This window comes from Cyrtonyx montezumae, unplaced genomic scaffold (genome assembly GCF_038088225.1).
Source record: "Cyrtonyx montezumae isolate F1298 unplaced genomic scaffold, pur_monq_1.0 scaffold_9, whole genome shotgun sequence".
In the NCBI taxonomy this organism is placed as follows: Eukaryota; Metazoa; Chordata; class Aves; order Galliformes; family Odontophoridae; genus Cyrtonyx; species Cyrtonyx montezumae.
Window position 1 is genome coordinate 7,019,382 of NW_027072100.1, and position 23,362 is coordinate 7,042,743.

Here is a 23,362-nt window from a genome sequence, read left to right on the forward strand (position 1 = left end):
TCCAAAGGGATAGAAAAGCCCTTGGCATAGGGTGTTGGTATAGAATCCAGCTCCCAGCCCAGTGCAAGATCTCCCAAGTACCACCACCATGTAAATAATCGTGATTCATGAGCTCTAACTTCAAGCTTGGACACTGATCTCCTGAATTAAGCTGGTGAGTAAAGCCCTACAATGTGAGGCAGCCTCAGTCCACATGGCCATATTACTCAGCATGAAGCAAATCATTCCACTTGCTCTGGCACATGAATTCAGTATCGCTGATCTAAGCATCAGCAGAAAATTATTTTCATCATAGTCTTGAACTGTTTGACCTTCTCATTGAAAATGATATCAAAGAACATTTGTTTTCAGCTGCCCAAGTGCTCATGCCAATCCTGGTACGCATCAGCACAAATCCACCCAATGCAGCACCTGCTGGAAGCTGTATGGAGGTGAATGGCAACAGGCACAGCCAAACATGGGGGTCTCCAACTCCTTAAGGCCAGACAGAGTGATAAAGCAGACTCTGTCTTTGGAGGTAGCCTACAGGTTTCGGTTAAAATTGTGGATAGCACTTTTTTTTGCTGCTTTGTTGCTGTTAATAGTTATAAATATAAGCACCTGAACACTATGATACCCAGAGCTCTGCTGAAGATGGAGAAGTTGAGTTGCAGAAAGCATGCAGAGAAGTATTGTCTGCAGGGCATCTCCCCAGGACAGACACAGATACTCCCAGTACTGCCTCCTGCCCTTTTTGGGTTTGATACTAGGAAAAATTTGTCTCCGGAAGGAGTGGTGATGTGTTAGAACAGGCTGCCCGGGGGGGGGGGGGGGGTCATCGTCCTGGAGGGAGCAGTGGAGATGTGGCACTGAGGGATATGGTTAGTGGGCATGGTGTTAGTGGGCATGGGGTTGGGCTTGGTGATCTTAGAGGTCTTTTCCATTCTTGAAGATTCTGTGATGAGATAGGGCTTGGATTGCCACAGACATCTGCAGGGCAGCTTTTCTCAAAATATCCACACTTAGCCAATGTCAGAAATTTCTCTGGGTCTCCTCTGGTACCACATTCTTATATACATTCCTTAAAATCCATGTCCTCAGTCAAAATACAGAAATCTCACTAGGTTCCTCACTCCTGTAAAACCAAAGGGAGACGCACTGCTGCAGGATGCCCTCCTCAGAGAAACCAACCCCAGTGCAGCAGGCATGCTGGGGTTTGTGGCTCCTGGAAGATCCAGGTGATGGGCATCTGGAGGACAGAGAAGCAAAAAAAGGGGAGAAATTAAAACCAGGACAGAAAGCTCAGCTCACGGTACGAAAAAGGAACAACTCTCATCTTGCATCCTGCATGGTGCAAAGTGCTTTGTTCAGGCTTCTCTCACCTTACATTGATCTACCTCAACCTTGAACACAATCCAGCTGCATTTCTGTCCTTAAAAGAGCTGCAAGAATACCCCCCAAAACCCAGTCAGCTCAGCACAAGTCCCTCCCTTACACAGTTCACAAGTAGGAAAGGGGAGGGAAAGTCTGTGCAAATTTGCATTGCTTACATCTTATACAGCAAGAAGGAAAGAATATATGCATTCTTCCTTAATATATACAACAATAGGGAAGGAAAAGGGTGGGTCTAAGAGCATGTAATTACAAAAAACACAGCAAAGATTTAGCAACACTATTTTGAACAGCCCCATGAGCAGAGGTGGGAATGGTCAGGGGTTCTGGGAGTGTATGTCTGTGTCTGCCCCCTCACCAGGGGAAGGTGACAGTGGCGTGAGGTTGGCCACATGCAGATAAAGGAGATGGTAGCATAGGGGATGGAGAGGAGAGCTGAGGAAAAATAAATGTGAGAGAGCATGGATGGAGGAGTTGTCAATGGAAATACAAGGGAGTTGTCGTCACACACCATTGCATGCTTGAAGGCCTTAAAACCATCTGAGTTCTGGGTAACTGGCACTTAGATCTTGTGCTTGTGTCCAGACAAAGTTGCTGCTGGGCAGACAGCACTTGTCTAAGCGTAAGCACTATGCACACTCCTACCAGCAGCCTTGGAGCAGGCCAGGTGGCAGAAAAGGTACAAAACAGCACTGGTAACTTCGTAATCATTGAGAATTTTGAGCACAGCAGAGTGTAAATCAGTGACTCAAAGTGGATCACCTCCACCATATCCCAGAAATTCCTGCTGGGACACCCGCAGGGGCCATGCCTGTGCCAGCAGCACAGAGCACTGGGGGAAGCCGCTGCTGGTTGTTCCTCTGCTGAGGTTCTCCTTGTGACAAATGAGTCATCGGGAACGAAGCTAACAAGGATGGTGTCACAAACTTAACAGAAAAATTATATCCCTCTGGATATGTGTTATATTTGGGGAATAAACTGAAGAACGAGGCATTCTGCAACTGCGATGCTGCGAAAATCTGTGTACAGTCCTCCTGAAACCAAAACTCCACTGCAAGGACATTGCTGAATGATGGTGTCCTTCCGTCTGTAATTATGTTTGTTCCTACCTAAAGCACCAAAAGCTTTCACATCAGCAGTTTTCTAGCATTCATCCTGGGTCTTTTGGTCTCTTCTGGCCGTGGTGCACAGGGCACCAGACCAGCTCCCCAGCAAGGAACCAGAACTCAGTGATTAGCAGGAAACCAAGTGCATCCCCATCCTACTGAAAAGCAGCTACAATCCCGTGGCTCTGCATGCCAGGGTCCAACAAGCTCCCCATGGGAACACAGTTTGCTCACTCACGAAGACCAAAGAATAGGATTGCAGGGGAGCAGAGCGAGGTCAACCTCCTGGGGAGTGCTGCTGATTTCCTGGCTGCAGATGTGTTGTTCAGCACACACATGTGCTGTGTTCCAGGCACCCCTACGGTTCCCCACACACAACCACAGAATCAATACTGTTGTGCTCTGGGATCTTTATGAGAGCTGACTGAACCTCATGGCTCCTTTAATGTTTAGTGTTTCCTTTAATACTTGCACAGCCCAATACTTGCACACAGTGCTGTGCAGGAGTAGGAAGGAGAAGCTCCAGGTTCAGAGGGAGGGTGTCCAGGGGAGCAGTGGGGCTGCCCTGTAAACACCTTAGTCAGGAGCAGTGGGGGCAAAACTCTCATTCAGGCTCCATGTACAGGTGGCATACATAGAGAGCAGGCAGGATAAATCTGCCAAAACAGAGTTAAATGCTGCCACACAATTAATGCTGAAACATTGGAAATGGAGCCAGGAAACTGGACTTTAGGGAAAGACCAGGGGATAAGCACATCTCACCGACTTGTTTCTTTTTCTTGTTTTCTCGGACCCTGATCAGATTTGTGCAAGTGGAAATGTGCTTCATAGCTGAGAGAATGTGCTGCCCCTCCAGAGGACTCTGCCCTGCTCCGGAGCAGCATTAGCTGTGTCTAAAAGAAGGAGCCATGGCATGACTCATACTTTCCAGTCCCCATAATCCCTCTCAGAAGGTTTCAGACTTAAGAGTTTTCCTCTCTCTGACTTCACTTTTGCTATAATTTATGCACCTGCTTTGAAGAAGCCTTTGAAAAATCTGACAGTGGAGGAAAAAAGAGCTGTTTTATCCACCTGATGGACAGGCTGAAAGCAAAAAAGCCACAGCTGAATCCTGTGTTACCAGGAAAAAAACATCTGCCTGTGTAACTTTCTACCAGGCTGCTAGTAATCAAAAATAAACTACTAGAAACCCTTTGTCAGAACAAGGGCAGGGCTTAAGTGAAAGAATAAGCAGTTCAACAGTCAGAAGTGTGTGGCTGACATGAGACAGAGCCAATGTCTTAAAAAAAACCACAAAAAAACCACTAACAAATTACGTATGACTGCATGCTTGAGGGCTGGGATCTTGTGTCAGGCTCTCAGTGGCAGCAGCAGTGGCCGTGCTCTACCCAAACTGCCCAACCCTCCTGAGCCCATGGCAAAGCTTGGCTCTCCTGAAAATGAGTTTTTATGGAGTTTCAGAAAGGTCAGTACATAAAGTCTAAAATAATAGGCCCGTCAAAACATAGACAATATGATTTCTTCCCCCCCCCCCCCCCCTTTTTCCCTGGGTCTGAAAGTGTGAATAACATTTAAGTCACTTCGGAGTTGCAGTTTCATGTGTAATGACAGATTGTGGCTGATAGCATCTAAACCCTACAGGTGAGGCTGGCCCCAGGCAGCCCACAGCCCTTCCCAGCTCCCACTCCTTCCTCGTGTGCTTGGTGCCTCCTGATTCCACTTGCCTGCCCCGTGCTGGCAGCCAGCCCCAGGCTTTCAGAAGTGAAAAACCTCGTCCTGTGCTCAGATGTCTCTCCTGCTCATTTCCTGCTCTTACCACCTCTTTTCTGCACTGCGCATTACTGCAGAAGGGAAAATACAACCTGAATCATCTTGCTGCTTCCCACAAAGGCTGAGCTCCTCTTGGAGGACAGATTTCAATGCTCCCATGCTGCGACAAAGCCACAGGGCTGGGCAGAGTTGCTCAGGACCTGCAGTGAATAAAGGGTGACACCTGGGTTTGCTGCATTAGGAGCCAGGGCAGAGCTCAGGGAAGTTAGTGGGAACACATGGCTGTTCTCAGGAAGAGCAGTGATGTACTGGCACAGGCTGCCCAGGGAGGTGGTGGGGTCACTGTTCCTGGGGGTGCCCAGAGCTGAAGAGATGTAACACTAATGGACGTGATTAGTGGGCCTGGTTGGGTGGGTTTGAACTTGGAAATCTCAGTGGTCTTTTCCAACCTTCCTAATTCTATGATTCTCAGAGGGTGCAGCTGGATCTTTGGTACACCCATCCCTTTAGGTCTTGAATTGAAGAATAGCAAAAACAACAAAAAAAGCAACCCAAACAAACAGAAAAAAAAAAAAAAAACAAAGCAAAAGAAAAAGCACCAAAACGAGGGAAATTAGACTTCCTCCAGAAGCTGCCTGAGTGTGCTCTCACCTGGTTTGCGTGCTGCAAAGAGAGAGGTTCATATTTCGTGCAACGCTGCCCAACGCATGATCCTTCCCTATAACCTCTTTTGCCTCACATGTAAGAAACAGCCATAAGGCAGGAAGATTTCCTCGGGTTACTGCTTTTTTAGCATTGCTTTGTAGTCTCTTCATCTGCACTGTGTATTTTTAACACCTTCTAGATTGCTCCCTGCAACCAAAGAGGTGAGTGCACCGCATATGCTGAAAAAACAAATACTTTTACTACTGGCTTTGGGGAAGCTTTTCGTGAACAGCTGCATCTGTTTCTAAGTTTACTTTGTTCTAAAGTGGTGATAATATCTACCTGCCTGATGCGGTGCTCCTGAAGCTGTTAATTAAGAACACTTTGAGTTTTATTGGTGTTTGCGTTTGTGGCTGAGTTTTGGGTGTATAAGGGAATGGTGGCACCAGGAAAATTAGCATTTCTGCTGGAATGTGATGCTTAGGAATATGAATAATAGAGACAGACCTTCTTGAAACAGTTCAGTTTATCTGATCCATTTCTAAAAAGTCATATTACCAAGCTGAGAGTGTAAATGATCCAAAATTGCGACAGTGTTGAGCTATTTCAGGGCAAACTCAGGTGATTATATCCCAGTACTCCTCTGATAGATTTATCTAGTGGTAATCCTTCTGCATCCCCTCTTATTCTGCAGTCAATGACTAACTCTGCTCAGAAAAGCTGAGTAGCCTTTATCATCCATCGTCTTGATGACTGCAAATGTCTCTTCAATGGTAAGAGAACCAGGAATGATCTTTGCCTATATGAACATGAAATTTTAAAGAGCATTCCTTTCCCTGGATCTTCCCCTTGTGTAAATCAAGGGAAGGGGACACTAGGGCAGTAGGAAGAGATTTAGAAGGCTGCTGGTCTACATTTAGGGTGGATCTCATAGGTAAGATCTCCAGCTTCACTTTTCACAGACTTGCTAAACACAAACTTGTTACTCTACACAACTCCTCTTGTATCATTAAATCAAATCAAAAAGGAGCAAGAGTGATATGTCTGCACTTTTATACCCTTTCCTCAGCAGCATGGGGGGAAGTGTTCACTTGGAAATCAATTTGGCTTTGAGCTCTATATTAAGACCGGTTAGGTCATTTTGAGAGCAGAGTGTGCTATTCATCCCATATAACAAATAACCTGTTGCTTCACCCATACTCTGTGCATCTTTCAAAAGACTTAGAAATACACATACAGCCCCCAGAAATCCTTCCTGGAGATGTCAGACAGTTCCACCACAAACAACCTTTCCAACTGACTGTCATTTGGCTGATATGGATGAAGGCATCAATCAGAAAACCAGGTCTTGTTACCTCATCTATTTCTTTAAAAATAAATAACGAGGTCCATACATATGCTGTGAAGCTGCCACACAACCGGGTTATTTTGGGAGGCTGTGCAGGAGGGTCACAGAGCACCTGTGATGGAATCCTTTTATTCAGCCATCAGTGACTAACTCTAATCACAAACACAAGGTAACCTTTGCCATCCAGTCTCCATGGCTTCAAACACACAACTGAGGACTAAACTTCCTTACCCACAGTACCTACAGAAACTATGAGGAGCTGGTGCAAATCTGGTGTGTGTTCAACTCAAGACCTGGCTTCCTGCAACACAGCATCCACATCCAGGCAATCCTCACTGAACTGTTCTCCATGCCTGTGCTAATACAGCTGCTTGCTGTTGAGAAAATAACATAATTGCAGACCAAGCACTAAGCCTAATGAAACTATATTGATTTTGTTGTTAAGAACTATGTTTCTAGGATTGCTGGGCTTCCAAAATGTGTTTTCTAAATGGTACAGAGACAGTAAAGTGCAGAGAAATCCCATTAATGATGTAACAAATAACCCAGCTCAGCGACCATACTCGTTTAACATTCAAATCCTAAAAGTGATAGATTTTAATGTGCTCTGTGCCTTGCCACCTCCTTGATGACAAATAGTTTCAAATGGCACTAAGTCACTGGTCATTACTTAGATAAATCTTTTATACCATTTTACCTACAGCAGAGGGAGGGGGCTCACAATGCCTAAGCTCCTTTGTGTATGAATGCTGTGCCTGAATATCTACACAAATGCTCACAATGGGGCAGGGAACTGGAGAGTACTTTCCAGTCATCAGGCAACATGTGGTTTCTCCATCAGTCTCTTAATCTCAGAACCTATGGCAAACATTGACTGCCCTTGTGGAAACCACTGCACAAAGATTAATTGCCAGACACCTAGAGGCTTTAAGTGTGCTAGAGAAATTCTGTGCTCCCAAATTTGGCAGTTCATTATCACTTCCATGCAATCCACAGGGCAATAGCTTTCCAGGACAGCCTTCCCAGGACAGCAGACTTTCATGCTTACAGCCTAAAACATGGGCGTGCAGGAGAGCACTGTCCAGAAGGAAAGCAGAGCCTGGGATGCATATTAATTACTGGTGGCAGAAAGCCCAGGCAAGGTTGCTGCTCCATAGTCAAGTCATAAATCTGTCCAAATAGGATTCTGACTACGTCTGCTGTGTTTATATTACAGAATTTTATGACCATGTGATTCTTCACCTGGAGAGGAACAGTATCGCTGTGCAGCCAGCTAACGACAGAGATTTATTATGTGGTTAAAAAGATCTCGATGTTCTATGTGGGCCTTGCTCAGGTTGGGAGAACCCGTGCGTCCGCAGTGCCCGCAGCGCGGGGCTGCAGGAGGGATGGGCAAGGGATGGTGACACAGACACCAGCAGGGCTGGGTCTGGGCACTGCCTACATGGCGTGGGACACAGCTGTCCCTGCTTCAGACCCTACCTGAGGGTTAGGGAAGCTACTAGAGTCTCCATGCATGCCTCAGTTTCCCTGTTCATAGGTGGGCTTCAGGAGAACCTTGCTTGGTGTTGCCATCAGTAAGAACATGACACAGCCAACTTAATGTCCCGATTAGGGTCTTTCTCCTACAACTAAAAGATCCAGTTTCTGCAAGCAGAAGCAAGAAAATGTCCAAACTGACAAACTAAAATGAAGATTGTTGAACAGCTGTTCCACAGAAACAATCTCTCCTGGCCTCTTAGATGCTGCAGATAACACATTAGCCTTAAGCACTTAAGAATTCTAATTGAAGGAGGAAAATTTCCTTATTTTCATAGAAACTTAGCTGGCAGGTGCTCCTGGTATCCCAGCAAAATGTGTCCTTTAATTGCACCATCACTTGTTCCCTCTTTCCTACTAGCTTAATGCTAAGTAGATGCTTAAGACAGCTGACAACTGAGGTACAACTTGCATGCTGGAAGTTGGCATGTGCTGAAGTTTCCCACTCTTAGCAAGGTTTTCACTTTGCCCCTGGGCAGATCCAGTGGAGGGTCTGGCTGGGTGTGAGCATCACATAGCCCCAGGCAGCAAGGCAGGATCAGCTCTCTGCTCTGATACTCACTCTTAAGAAAGAAATGTCTAAAAATGCAAGGGAAGGCATCCCACATTCCTTGTTAATGTACCAACTTATAGCTCCAAAAATCTCCATTTTCTACTCGGTCTTCAAAAGAAAATGTTTGAAATAATCCATATTCATTAGAGTTTTTAATCCCTCACATGCCAGAATTCAGCAGGCTGCTAATGAAGAAGACAATTATACAGCACTTCAGAGAGGAAAAAAAAAAGCCCATCAGAACAGGTGCATAGGCTGGAGCTCTGCCATATTTGCTCTCTGTGCTTTAGCAGAGCACATCATTATTTTACTTGAAAAGTATTGAAGCATCCCAACAGTTTAAAGCATCAGTATGAAAGGGAAAGAGGTGACATTTAAGATTAATCATTAGCTGTTGACCACGTAAGGCACTAAATCAAAAAGACGACAGCTGGCCAAACTAAGCTTTATCTGTATTCCTTCTGAGCAACACAAGCACAAAGGATGCTGTATCAGCAGAGCAACAGAAAGGCAGATTGTGTTTGTTTTGCCCCTTGAATTAAGGCTGCAATGTGAAAGTACAGAGTAAAGAAGTGGTGCCCATGGGATTTATGTTCTACCAAGGCTGGCTTGGGAAAAATGAAGAGTTTCTGTCTTCGCAGATGTGTGTCAGAGGCACAAGACAGAAAATGCCCTTCAGGAGTTTGTGCAGGAATTCATGGCAAAGCCATGCTTTGGTGTGCCAATACCAGCCAGTCCCTGCCCAACAGACCCTCACATCTTGACACCTCCTACTTATCCTACATGCCTGGGTGGAAGCACACACATCCAGAGTGAGACGATGCTACAGGGCTGAATTTGAGAGCATTGAGCTAAGTTGTGTCTCATCTGACTTACCAGAACCTCTTCGAGAAAGACTGCAGCATGCAGGTCAATGGTGAAGGATGCTTACTGGATGAAACAGGCTTTTAAGAGGGGTTTGAAATGTCTTTTTGATGCAAAATATCATTCTATGGGTAGGAAGAGAGAGCCCATTTAACAAGGTTATGGCTCATTCCCCTGGAAAAAAAATGCTAAGGAATGGAAATATTACAGATAATAACAAGGAATGCAATGACAGTATAGGTTTAAGTGGTGCAAAACTGTTTAAGGACTTGATAGAAAAGGAAAAAGAATAAAATTAGGAGGAGGCTCACTACTTCATTTCCTCTAGAATATAAGGTCACATATTACTGGTAGAAGGGATCTGATCTGCTGACCATTTAGAAACACAACTGCGCCTCGTGCAGTGATACATCTAATTTGCACACAATTATCCTGTTTTTCCACATGCAGATTGAGTAATTGCTTGCATAAATTGCACGGTGCATTTGCATATTCCAACCACCTGATTTGCATGCTAAATTACAGCAAATGTGTGTACAAGCTAACTGTTCATCCTGCTTTGTGCGCGCACACACCTGCCCAAGTCTACACAAACCAAGACCACAGATTATATCTGTGTGGAAAATATCAGCAACAAACTCAACTACCGAAACTGGCCCAGAGCTCGTGGGTGGTCACTTCTGAATTGCTTTACGATTAGTTTATGGCAACAAAACCTCTGATGCAAAAGGCTTAGGTAAATCAAGCAGGGACAGCCAAGCAGTAGCTTTCTCCCTGTCTACTCTGCTCGCTGTTACAAAGATCACCACCCATGAAGAGCAAACAAGTTGAGTCCCCACTGATCTGGAGCCCAACCAGTGGCTGGAATCCCAATTTAAGTGTGCCAGCAATGGTGAGGGACACCCTGAATGGTGGCCTCCACACTGACATCCGTCTGACCCACACACTGTGAGCACTCAAAGCAAAATCAATAGGGTCAACAGAGGCTGATGTGCTCATTTAGGTCTGCTTTACTGAACAACCCAGCTTATGCCTAGACCAAGGCCAGAGTACAGATCCTGTTGGCCAAACTATTAGTGATGTTTCATTGCCAAAGGAAGAGAAACATATTCTGTTGCTCATTCCTTCCCTAAGTATCTATTGCTGCCTACTACCTGAGATGGTACACTGAGATGGACCTTTGGCCATACTGATTTGCACTGATCTGTCAAGAAAGAGGCCATTCTGATTTTGTGCTTAACAGTGATGGAAAGTAAAGCCCATACTCTTCAAGAACAGTTTTTGTTTTCTCTGTAAAACTTATTTATGGCTTGTTTTGGGGTAGCATACATGAGCTGTGAGTCAGGACAGTATTGCGCTTAGTGGCATATAAACACAGAACAAAAGATGGAACTTCCTACAAAGAGTTTATGAATTCAGTAAATTACATCTATAACTCCTGGAAGTGGTATTCTCCATGCCCAAGTTATCTGAACCACAAAGCAAGTGTCTCAGAAGCTAGTGCAAACTAAGAAGTATTTCACAGCCGCTTTACAAGAAGCTCTTAAGAGCATCTTTAAAAATAACTACTAAGTCAAGAGGGTTTCATTCATGGTCATTCATAACCAGAAACTTGAGCAAATTTGTTCTTTAGCTTAATGGACGTGCAAAAATAATGGAATTACGCCTGCTCCAGTGTTCAGCAGAGACAAACTAGAGGCTAGGCATTGCTTCAGTGAGACCCCTTGCATTTGCCTAGCATGATGGATGTCTCATTTCAGCAGGCAGAATTTATATGTTGAACTTGGCTTTGGCCAAGGCTGCAGGTATTGAATGAGATCATCCCCTGGGGTTGCTGAAAGTCTAAAGTTACTCCTATAGAATAACACTGTGTGTAAACACAGACAGAACACAAACGTGTCAGTTAGCAAAATGAGCTCTGATAACCACTGTAATCCAGAATGCAGCACAGCTTGTGTCTGGTCAAGGTATCTCCTTATCAGGACCTGAATCCCTCACAGAAACTTGGTGTCAGCATACAGACAGTGCTGGTTCTGCTGGCACATTAGGCAGTGGGAAGGGTCTTGCTCCAAAAACACTCCTATGTGACAAGAACAGCTTCAGTCAAGGCAGGGCTTGGAAATGAGCAAAGGGAATTAATCATACACTCTATACCTCATTTTGCTTTAAATTTAGCTTCAAGAGTCAAAGTAGTGATAAATAGGAACCAGCAACCCTGGAATCAGATACCAAACCCACAACTTTGTCAAACTAAACCAAAAGTGCATGCCAGTCATGCCAAATGGCATCTCCCCCAAAAGGGAAACCCAGAGGCTAAACTCTCTGAGAGTTCTCGTGGTACCAGGGGGTCTTCAGCATTCCTGAGAATGGAGTCCACATCACCTACTATACAAATATTGTCTTAATTCACCACAGAAAAGAGCAGGCACTCTGAAAAACAAAATTGTTGTTGTGTGTGCCTTCCTTCCTCACAGTAACAGGTAACACACCTAAAAGCCTTGTCTTTCCTCGGCTAAATGCTGCAAAACCTGCTGAGAACCATCAGACTTCTACCTGACGAAGATTAGAGGCTAAGAATAACTGCGGGTTGACTGAGTTTAATTCTGCTCACTGGCAGCGTGCAAGAGGTACATCTATAAAGGGAGGGAGCACTGCAGCCACAACTCTGGCATTTATTTATTTTTAATCTCTGCTTTATCCTAACAAAAACTACTCTTTCTGAAAACAAACCCATTCCTTATGACGCCAGTCAGGTCAGTTGGAGGCAGAGTTTCCCACAGCTCCAGATGCTGTACCTTTCCAGGCCGGGTTTGCTTTTGCCTCTATCTGGGAGATTTGCTTATTTACTGTTTCTTCTGCATTGTTATATTTATGCGTTGATTGATAATAAGAGCTACTGCACCAGGCAGTCGTGAGGATTACCTAATTAATGTTTGTGAAGCACTAAGATACTCCGATGAAAGGAGCTAAAAAATGCAAAGTATAATTATCATGTATTATTAATAAACTTCTGGCACATTGACAGGGGAAGAGACAACACTTTTTTTTTTCCCCCTATTCTTTTCTAAAAAGACTTTCATGCTACAGAAGACAGATTTACCAAAAATCCACAAATCAGCAAACAAGGAATGAAAGCTCCTCATTCCCCCACAAAGATCTTAAGCAGTGAGGCTGAGACATCCCTCTTTGCCCACATTTTCAGATTTCTGATCCTATTACGGGGATGTCTGATGGACGTTGTGTTTTGTCAATGTGAGATCCAGACAGGTGCATGGGTTCGTGTTCTGTGCTGCTGATCTCCCTTGCTGACAGCTAGGTTTCAGAGCAGGCAGGATGCAGGGTGGTGAGCTGAGGCCACCCTCCCATCGCTGCAGTGCCATCGCCTCGGGGACATGTCACAGAGCGGTCACAGCCAGAACATCGTTAGACCAGAATAGCTGCAAACTACAGCAAACAGCAAAACCACCCACAGATTACAATGTGCCTGGGAGAGACTTGTGAATGGGCAAAGGGGGAATGATCCTAACAATGCTGAGAGTCCTTGAGGACATGCAGAGTTTGAATGTCAGTCCAAAGGTGGCATTGGGCAGGGAAGGGACAGTGATGCAACTGCTCCCAAAGAGCAGCAGACCATAGGACTTCTCTATAAAAATCCACTGAAAGCTGCAGGGGCTGGATAAGTGCTGGAGCCTTGGGTTGGAAAAATAGAACTAGGGGCAGCCTGAGAGATTCTATGGAGGAAAAAGATTGTTATTGCCCTGAAGACCTCAGTCCTTGTAAGCCACACAAAGCTTGGCTGCTGCCTAAAATGTGATGAAGGAGCTCCCAAAGCAAAGAAAAGCCTGAGTTCTCACCAGCTGCTGTCCCACATATCTTGTTGCTAACAAAGGCAGCGCTCACTTTGTCTGAGGAGATATGACTGCTGCAAAGAGATGTTTGACTTGTTATATTTTCCGTGTTTCTCAAAGAGGAACTGCTTGTTGGGTTTTAGAGGTAACTGAAAAACTTTCCTTGCTCAGGGTACAAAGGAACTTCCATACAGAAGGACAATTCCAAACATATATATATGTATAAATGTATATGCTGTACTGGATATGACAACACCATTTCACAATACAATTATATATGCAACCTAATATTTGCACTCTCTTATTGTGCAGTTCAGTTTAACCCTTTCCACAGTCAGAATGGCATCAGAAATTGTCCTTGCACAGACTTTGTGTTTTTGGATCTTATAAAGAGAACCCAGTTTTTTTCTGTAACTACTCAACTTTTAAATATATCAAAGTTTTCCAGGACCTTCGTATGCAGATGGGCTCCTTTAGAGGCCAGCTAGATCCCCTCTGCCACGGGAACACATGGTGTTTTAGGACCCTGGGAAGCCAGGATTCCCCTCGGCTCTGCCCCACCTTCCCACTGACCTTGGACAATTGTCACCTCTTCACTTTAAGATGGGGATAATACATATATCACAGGTTTGTCCTGGCCTTAAGTAATCCATCTTTTCAAAGCACTTCAGAGCTTTGCTTGATGAGCACAGACATTATAATACTCATCTGTTCCCATTACATTCAATGGGAGTTTCACCCCACAGAGAAGCAGCTAGCCTCGCAGGACCTAGACATAAGTGTGCTTGGGATACTTGAATGCTAGCATTTTGGTAGGCACTACATGGAGTGAGTACAAAGGCACAGTGCTTGTGTAGAGATGCTTGAAAGTCTTATGGACCTACTGTAAGAATGAGTAGAACTTTTTCATTAAAAACTAGAAGATGACCTCACTGATTGCTGCTGGCAAACATTCTTGGCTATTGTCAGGCTGCACAAGGGACAGGAGAGACCTCAGGAAGAAGACAGAAGTCAGAAAGCAGTCACACTTGGAGGGGAAGCTTACCACAAAATTTGTTTCTGCTGTACCGAGTAACTGAGAAACAGAAGGTGAGAGTGCAGATATGCCCTGCAGACTGAACCCAGGGCAAGGTGATCTTAAGGATAAAGGGAGCCAAAGCTAAAGCAGCTCAGGTATAAAAGTGCTAAGTAATAGGGCGTGGGACAGGGATCCCTGAGCTCTTGCCAGCCCATAGGTGTGTGACACGGAGCTACACGGTGCTGATTCACCCTCCCAGCCCTTGAAGCAGTTTTTCCCCATCAGACAGCACCAGGGCTCCATGCTTCTCATTGAAACCAGCCGCTGCTGGAGCCGGACCTCCAGACTTAGGAAACAAATTAGGCAGCTCCTGGTAACATTGCCTCCGATCTCCTTCTGCCTTAGTGCAGAAGGAGTGACAATGCGTAGATTCTTCAGAAAAAACTATTAGTCTTGCTTCACATTCACTGCCACACTGTGTCTTTTCTGTTGCTGCTGCCAGATATCTCCATGGAGTAAATCATATTGACTGTGTTTATTGTAAGAACTAAGTGATCAGCTGTGAACTTTCTTTGACATAAATATTTTGCCATTAGTAGTGACAAATAGCAATGCTGCTGTCGTAAAAGTAGCCTTGGGTTGGTTTTCTCTGTGGGGGCTTCACATTGAGAGAAATCAGAAGGAAGTGTGGTCTGCAGGATCAAGAGGAACAGAGAGCTAAAAGCACCCATTTCCCTCCCATAAGCTGATGGCAAGGACACTTAACTCACCCCATAAAACTGCTAAATGAAGAAAATGTTTTAGAAAATTAAATAACTGATTTTTCACACAGCTGTAGAGCACATCTGCACAGCCAGCTCCAGCACCTGGCCCAAGGCTTGGCTTGCAATGGAGCAACTGAAACTGCACTCACAGTTCGTGAGCTTTACTCTATACTACATTTCCTGAAATCCAGGCCCAGCATTTTTCTTCAGAGTCTTTTTTCCTAAGACTCCACAGTTACAGATGAACAAAACAGGGATTTGCCATTCTTGCAAGATTTCCTACATTTTTGACTGATGTTGGCACCTTCAATCATATCTGCTCACAGGCTGAGCAACTGAGAGGATGGGAGAACGCTGAGCAGCAAGGCGAATGAATCTCAGACAGATTTTTTGAAAGGTACAAATGAGAGCTGGTGCTTTAAAAATAGCATCGACTGTACTTCTACAGCACACGTCCTCTGAGGAATTCATTCTAAGCACAGCAGCTTGCCGCTCCCCTCCTGAGGCAGGCGTTCTCATACAGATGTGGATATCCACGCTCGAAGAACCACAATGTGGTCCAGCCTCTCCTAGCAGAAAGTCAGAGATAAGTTAAAAACCCAAGGGTGTGCCTACATATCTGTTTATGCACACTTTGTGGTATGTGCATCAAAAGGACTACTAGGCATAGCAATTTTAAGTTTCCTTTTTCAAAACACTTCAGAGACTGCAAGCCTACAGGTTTGTACTGTAAGCTGCTGAACCAAAAATAGTAAGGTAGCATGTGCCAGGCAGCTGTCTGCTTGGATCCACGGGTGCTCCAGTAATAAGTCTGGAGAAAGAATTACCCCTGATAGGTGAGGGTCGCACCTGAAGAGCTTAGAATAAGCTTGTTGTTGGCAGATGTATGCCAGAAAATAGCATGAGGTGTTGCACTGGGGATGTGGGAGTCTGAGAAGACAATGCCATGGCACCTCCTTGCTTGTGATCCCTGTAGCAGGGATTCTTTAAAGCCAACAAGAATGAAAGGACATAATTACTGAGCTGGCAATAGAAACACTTTTCCCCTGAACTGAGGGGCTTAGGGAGGCTGTAGTGGAGTTCTGGGACCCGGTAGCACAGCAGTACCTTGTGGAAAGGTCATTGGTGAGACAGTGCTAGGAGCTGAATTAGGGCTTCCCAGGCAAAAGACATAAGAAGCTCACTGGAAGGACAAGTGCCCAGGAAGGAGCCACAGGATGAAATTAAACTGATATAGAGCAGCAATTGTTAGTACATCCACAGGACAGTGCTGTGCTAGAAACCCAACGATAAGCTATAGACCAAAGAGGCAAATCCCTGAGCCCATGGGGAAGGCTTTGGTTTGAGGCTTTGCTTTTGAAGATTTCCAAAAGCAGAAGTTTACTTTGGATGAAGGGGAATATTCTCCTATATTTAGCAGAACAGCCAAGGCAGTAGCTGTACCAGAAAAATGAAACTCAGAGCTGCAAGCAAAATATGGGCAATCCAGCTTTAACTGCCAAAGTCAACACCTGCCCTGTGGTGGGATCCTTAGAGGCAGAAGGCATTGCTAAGGTGTGACCCCTACAACTAGGGAGAGGGGTTTCCTCTGCTGAATGCTAAATTCAGGCGGGTTCCTAGAGATGAATGAAAACTGTGTGCCATAAGGGAGGGCCAGGAATAGAAAGCCCATGTGGGGGAAGAATGCTCTAGATGTAGCGAATACATCTCCAAGAGGTTTTATCATTCTTATTTTGTCCCTACTATCAACAATAATAAGGAAGGAGCTTACGGAACAGCCTTTTCAATCCCTAAGCAATGCATCCAGAGATTAGCAGCAGAGAGCAGTGGGCAGCTCGAGAAAAGCTGTTCAACAAATGTAGAGGCATGCATAATAAGATTACTGAATTGGAGTTGCATGTTTTCAAGGATAAACGTGATATTATTGCACTAGCAAAGACACTGTAGGAACAAGGTGAAAGATGAGAAATAGCCTGCCAGAGCTGCAGGTCTGCTACAGCTGAGCTCCTAACAGGACAGGAGCAAGGGAGAAGTGGAGGCAATGAAGAGGAGCAGCTCCCCATGAGCAGAGAGGAAAAGCGTCTCCTACTTGACATGCAGATATGCAGAGCAGCTTTTTGCAAAGTGGGTGATGTCATCATGTTTTTCTCAGCCTTCAGGACAGCAAGAGAAAAATAGATTGCATAGGAGTCTACAAGACAAGCAGGCTTTTCCCCCCGCCTCCCTCTCTGCAAAAATAGTTGCTCAAATATTGATCAGGAAAATAATTTGAAAGGGCTAAAAGAAGGAAGAACTTCTTTTCTCCTCAGAGGCAAGAAGGGAAATGTTCTTACATTATTCTGCTGGAAAGATCCAAGTGTTCAGAGGATTTCCAATACCATATAAGCTAAATAATGCATTGAGTTGGTCTGGTTTGGTATTTTGCTCATAAAGGAAAGCATGGAACAACAGAAGTTTGGGATTGTTCAGGATACCCCGAAGTCTGGCTGTCCCAGGGGGCACGAGTGCCCCACCAAGCAGACAGACCCACAGATCCTAACTAGTGTAATTTGTGAGAACAGAAACTATGGCAGGGACTTCTTAACTGGACAGCTGGGTGGTGGCTGGCAGAAACCAGCAGCCTGGGTTTCGCCCTGCTGAGGGAAAGCACAATGAAGATAAACCCCCAAACCAGAGTGCTGGAGGACTGCTAGTCACCGATGCCCTAACACAGGCACCAAGTCCTGAGAAAAAAACAGCAGTTGTTTGGCTTCTGGAAGGCTGTTTTTCTTTCCTGTGAAAGATACAAAGGAAAAATGCCATCTAACAAAACGTAATAACTATTTCAGAAAATATCTGTACCTCATCTTCATCTGGAAGAAATCTAGACAGAAGTGAGCACCAGGAAGTCCTTCATTGTTAAAAATGTGTTTTGTGGGTATACCAAAGCACAGGCGGAATGTTACTGAGGGGAAAACTAAAACCTTGAAGCAGACTGGAAAAATGATAAAAAAATAAAGCATGAATATGCATAGAGAACGATCACAGGAAGAGCGGGAAGCACTTACAAAGATTTCAGTGAATATTTCTCAGGCATATACAGGAAACAGGAGAAACTGATCTTTTAAAGTGTCTTGTAAGGTTAGAAAGAAATGAAAAAATGTACTAAACTAATGTCAATTAAATATCTTAAAATATATGCTTCTTTTTTTTCCTATGATGTGGAGTCTCTCCCTAGTACTGACTTTTGTACATGAACTTTCCCACTGGGTGAAGTGAGCCCAGCAGTGCTTCAAAGTCAAGCAGACTGTGAGGTGAGATGGCTCTGTGTGTCTGCTGCATGGGTGTGGGGTGGGTCACAAGGTGGCAACCCTAGCTTCAACAGCAGTCCGGTTCTTCATCTGAGGGCTGTCCAGGAATGGGCATTATAAAGTCTATCAGAGCATTCTCTTTGGTTAGGTGCGAGATGTAGCATTGGATCTAAGTCATCAATTGCCAGGAGGTGGTTAGTTCAAAAGCCAGACTGATTTGTCAAAAGATACGGGTAAATCCCTGCTGGACAATGGAGCAATATATAAACAAAATATATTAAGAGCTGGAGGATTCTTCTTTCCTTATTTCAATGTCATTTTACACCCTGTGGTACATCATGTATGATTTCTTCTTTAAAACAAGTAAAAAAGTTCCCTCCTCTCAGGACTTAATAGTCCCATTATGATGATGATAAGTTCTGTAGTAAGCTGTTATGGACGAGTCTAGTTAGATATTGGGCAGATAATGTTAAAATACAAAGAACGCTGACAGCTAGCAAGAAAATCTGCCTAGGAGTTGGGCTGTGTTGCATGACCTCCTAGGACTCTGTGTTTGGTTTAGAGAAAAATAAGCATTTGTAGTCATTTTCTAGATTCCTTGTAGAGAACATGAAGGGAGCCTGCACCTGCTACTTTTAAATGGGAACAACAACAACAACAACAAAAGCAAAAAAGAAACAAAAACAACAACAAAAAAACTTTTGCATTGAGTAACACAAGACTGAAGAAAAAGAATAAACAAAAAGAAAATAATTTAGGGGAACATTTGTGCTAGGTTATTCAGTGACAGTCATTAAACCTCAGAACAGTTTACTTTGTTCCTTCCCTACAGAAAGGGTTTTAGCTCCCAGACCTCGCAAAGCAAATCAAATCTGACTTTAGGAGACAGAAGCTCCTGGAGACCCATAGCCTCAGCAATAGTTCTCCACTAAACAGACAGCTTCTGGCCAGATTCTCTCAGATACCAGGCAGAGGCTCAGATTTAGAAAATGCAGCCTGGGCACAGCTGGTCAGGTCAGATAATGGGTCAGGCTGCCAAGTCTCTCTCTCCTCTTTTCCACCAGAAGATGAAGATGGTGTTCAGCCTATTCAATATGTGGAATGAATTCTCATGAAGGTGATCAAAGCAAAGGGCGTACTCTGTCAGGAGAGAAAAGCTTTCTACCATCAGGGGGAAAAACAGGCAAAGAATAGGTTTACCAGCTCTTCCGTCTCTGCCTGGTAGGCTAATTGTTCATCATGCTTATTTTCTTTGCTTCACTTGAAATGGGTAGAAATCTGTGAGAAGTGCTGAAGTATTTGAGGTCTGAGAGCATACAGCAACCATTTTCATTACAGTAACCAAGTCACAGAATGGTAGCTTTAAATGAGAAGGATAATAATGCATTACAGATTCACTTTCAATTAATCCAGAGCCTGCAATGCTGAATGCACTTAGTCCATGAATTTTCTCAGAAAATGAAGGTAGAGTATATTTCATTTATAAATCACAAAAGACACTTATTTGGCAAGAACGACCCCTGCTCATATACAATAAATCATGAACATCAACAGTCTCTAATGGATTTTGAGTCAGTGCCACATACAGCAAAGCCTGGGGCCTGTGTTTCAGGATTCCAGGGCTGTGCCAAAGGAGTCTTATAAATGATTAATGCATTCAGCACTGTGTCATCTGTGCCATTGGAGAGAAAAAGACATTCAGGGGCTCCGTTTGTCATTAAAAAAGTGATAACCAGTTCAGCAGCAGACCATGGCTCTCCCTTCCCCTGCCAGAATAAACTATTTAGCTCCAGACTTAATAAAGTCCCTCCCCAAAACTTCACACATATTCTTCATTCATGGTGTGCAACCCTGCAGTGAGAGAAAAGGCAGAGAAAGAAAAAGTCTGTTTTCATATGTAACCCTTCAATTCCAGACTTCCAGAGGGATAGAGTTGGGGCTTGCACTTGCAAATGTACATTCAGCATGGGGCTACATTACATAGGTGGCTGGGGCTTCTTTCTACTTCTTTGCTACTCTGTGAGGATGTCAGTATATAGACAATGCAAGTTTTGGTCCCTGCTGCTCAGTCTCTCATGCTTAGTTATCCATCTCACAGTTTTCAACCTCTCCCCCCTTTGCTTTTATCCCCATGGTTACTGAATCACTGTGTTCGCAGAGATTTTCCTCACTAAAGAATGTGACTAACATGAGACAGCTAAATTATTAGAGCCAGCTCCAACATTGGTTTCTCCTAACAAGGATCTTATCTTCCAAATGCTTTCAAAAAGATCTGTTTCACTGGCACCAACTTCAGAGTAAGCAGTGCTTCAACTATTGACAGAGACAGAGTTGCAGCAGCATTGTACAGGGAGACTTAAAATAGTCTGGAATCAGGTAAATGATGAAAAATAATGCTAGCTTTAGCATATCTGCAGCTTTGAAATACATGATACAAATACCTATGAGATGTATTTCACAAAAGGAAAACAGAAAAAGAAAAAAAGTAATTCCAGAAGGGAGCACAATACTTCCTGATAAGACCTGGCTCTAGGAGTTCAAGTAGATTTTCTCTCTTAAGAAATAGTTGGTCTGAGCAGTAAAACACAGATGTTTTAGGCCTCAAGAAATCTCTGTTACACAATACATCCAGACAGGCTATCAAAAAACAAGCCCACTAGCCTCCAGCCACAGCAACCAGCAAATGCTGACCCAGGGGTCACTGGAACTGTTCTCACACCGGCCAGCCTAAGATGCCCTCAGGGCAGAGCAAACTGAATCTCTTCCAAACCACCAAAAAAATATACATTAAGCCTCATTCACATGTGGGAAGTCTTTCTCTCCTTCACTCTTAGCATCTATTGAGCCACAATTGCCAAGATACTAAAGCAAGGGTAGCAAGTTAACACCTCAGGTAAGCATCACCACAGCCATGAGAACATACTTAGGACTTAAGAAGAAATGTGGAAGTCTTACCTTGGCCGCTACGGAGGAGTTGGGCTTCTCCAAGAGGTCCCAAAGCTTTTTCCTTTTGTCAGCGCAGCAAGTGTTATCAAATTCCTCCCCTTCCCTTTCCCTCAACGTCTCAGCTTCTCTCTTCAGCTCCTCATTCATCTGCTCCTTCTTCTGATGGTAGCGGGCCTGGCAGCAGGACTCCAGGTAGATCTCATCCACCCCCCAGTAGTCCAGCTCTTGGCTGAAGGACAAGGCGCACATCTCCTCCATCATGTGCAGCTTGCCAGTACGGTAGAAGTTCAAGATTGAGGTGAATGCCCCAGGGTGCCTGTCAAAGAAGTACTCATTCTCCTCCAGGTTGTAGTCATCACAGATCTCCATGAGGGAGTCATGTGTGTTGCAGTCTCTGAGCTTACCCAGCCTGGTCCGCGGCAACCTGTCCAAGGTCCGCCAGAGAACCTCGTGGGCCAGCCCCCCCACGTTGAGCTTGACCCTGCGGGAGCAGGCCTTGCTCCTGACGATCTCCGTGGGGTCCGGAGGCAAAGAGGTAGTAGAGCGAGATCCATGCTTATTCATCCCCAGAGGCATCGCTGGTCCCCCTCAGGCTGGATGCTCCAAGGTGCAGCGTGGGGCAGGGCGCGCGGGGGGCCGGCACTCCTCACCTCTCCTTCCCCTCCATGCCCCAAAGCTGCAAGAGAAGCCAACCATGGGTCCCAGCCCGCTGACCTCCGCTCCCCAGGGCCGCCTGCCCGCCGGCCTTATCCCCGCCCGGGGCAGCCCGGCCCCGCTAATCTGCTCAGGGGGCGGCGGCGGCGCTGTCCGCCCTCGCGGTGCTGAACCGCGCTCCGCTCGGGCGGGCGGCCTCGGGCAGGCGCTGTCCGCGCCCGCGGTGCTGAAGGCCGCCCGCTCCCACGTGGCGGAGCGGCGGCTCCCGCCGAGCTCCCCCGGGCGGCGGCCGGGTGCTGCCCTCTGTCCCGGCGGGTCCCAGGCTCTGCCCGGGAGGGTTGCCTGCACGCCTCGTGTGGGAAGCTAAGGAGGCTGGGCACGGCTTCGGCAGCCTCTTCTGGCAAAGGGCTGGCTGGGAGCTGCTTAGTTAAAGGGAGGGCGAAGAGCTTCCCCGAGCACCGCTCCGCGCTGCTCCCCAAAAGGCGCCCGGCCGCTAGACGCGGCTGCGCTGGTACGTTGTTTCCCATCCCGGAGCGACAGGACGGGAGCGCGCCGGCCCCACCACCGACAGTCCCCGAGTACTCGGACCCGCCGCTCCCTCGAGCAGCGGGGCCCTGCCGGACAGCGGGCGCCGTACCCCGGGTGCCCCCACGACCCACCCGGGCAACTCTCCTCCTCAAAGCCGGCGGTGCTGCCCGCTCTGCCCGGACGCGGAGGCGGCAGGGGGAAGCAGAGGCTTTTATAACTCCAGCCTTGCAAATTTCCCCTAGGAAAGCGCTGGGAAAGAGAAAGAGGGAGTATTTGCAGTCACTCTAACGACGCACTCTACCTCTCTGGGCTATTCAGGGACGCCTCCCCATACCCCACGCAGCCCTCTGCAGAACAGGAAAATCAACGAAAATGGGAATAAGAACCACCCCCGAGTCTTCCTTGCAAAGCCAATGCCTTATAACAGCCCCGAGCACTGTTGCTTACACAAGATGGCACGAAGAGAAACCCCGGCGCAGAAAGGAACGAACGGCTTCTCCCTGCTCAGCCGGCACGGCGCCGGGGCTCGGCCCCTCTCCCCATCGATTTAGATGCTCCCACCCCGACAGCGAAACCCCGACGCTGCCTTCAACCCTTTACCGGGGCCGCTCCCGGCCGCAGCCCCCAGGCGGAGGAAGGCTCCGCTCTCCCGGCCCGCACTTACCTCCTCCTGCGGGCTCCCAGCGAGGCGGCGCGGGGCTGTGCGGGACCGAGGGCGGCTACATCGTGCGGCGGGGCGGGCAGCCGGGATGGCCCCGCTCGCATCCCCCCGCGGGCAGCCTCGAGGCGGAGGGATGGCGGCCGCTCTCCCGTCTGGCCACGGAGCCCGGGGGGCGGGGGGAAGGGAAGCGAGGTAAATCGGATCCCTCGGCAGGAAGCTTTCCAAGGCCTTCCCTCGGCTGCGGCTCCTCGTTCCTGCCTGCCGTCAACTCCGAAGCCGCATCTGCCCCCTTCCCCCACCCTTCTCTTGGTGAAGACACAAAGGAAATCTTTGGTACTTCCTTCTGCTGCCTCGAAACGGAGATCAACAAGTCTAGTCTGAACCTCCGGCTTTTCCCTGCAATTCTGTCCCGGAGTTGTTTGGAGTGAATTGGAAGTTGGGGGTGGAAGAGAGGAAG

The 23,362-nt window shown here is 46.3% G+C and overlaps 2 protein-coding genes across 2 annotated transcripts in view; one reads left to right on the forward strand and one right to left on the reverse strand.

Annotated features, from left to right (window-relative positions):
• Window positions 1-1,714, forward strand: part of LOC136060121 (somatomedin-B and thrombospondin type-1 domain-containing protein-like) — a 116,161-nt gene extending 114,447 nt beyond the window's left edge. Inside the window, 1 exon segment of the mRNA XM_065754432.1 lies at window positions 1,705-1,714. The gene's annotated coding sequence lies outside the window, so the exon portion shown is untranslated.
• The window catches only part of KCNB1 (potassium voltage-gated channel subfamily B member 1), a 105,301-nt gene extending 83,583 nt beyond the window's left edge, over window positions 1-21,718 (reverse strand). The window contains exon 1 of the mRNA XM_065754410.1: window positions 21,072-21,718. Within this exon, the coding sequence (XP_065610482.1) occupies window positions 21,072-21,638 (567 nt within the window). The 5' untranslated portion in view covers window positions 21,639-21,718. The remainder of the gene's footprint in view (window positions 1-21,071) is intronic.
• Window positions 21,719-23,362: the final 1,644 nt, after the last annotated feature.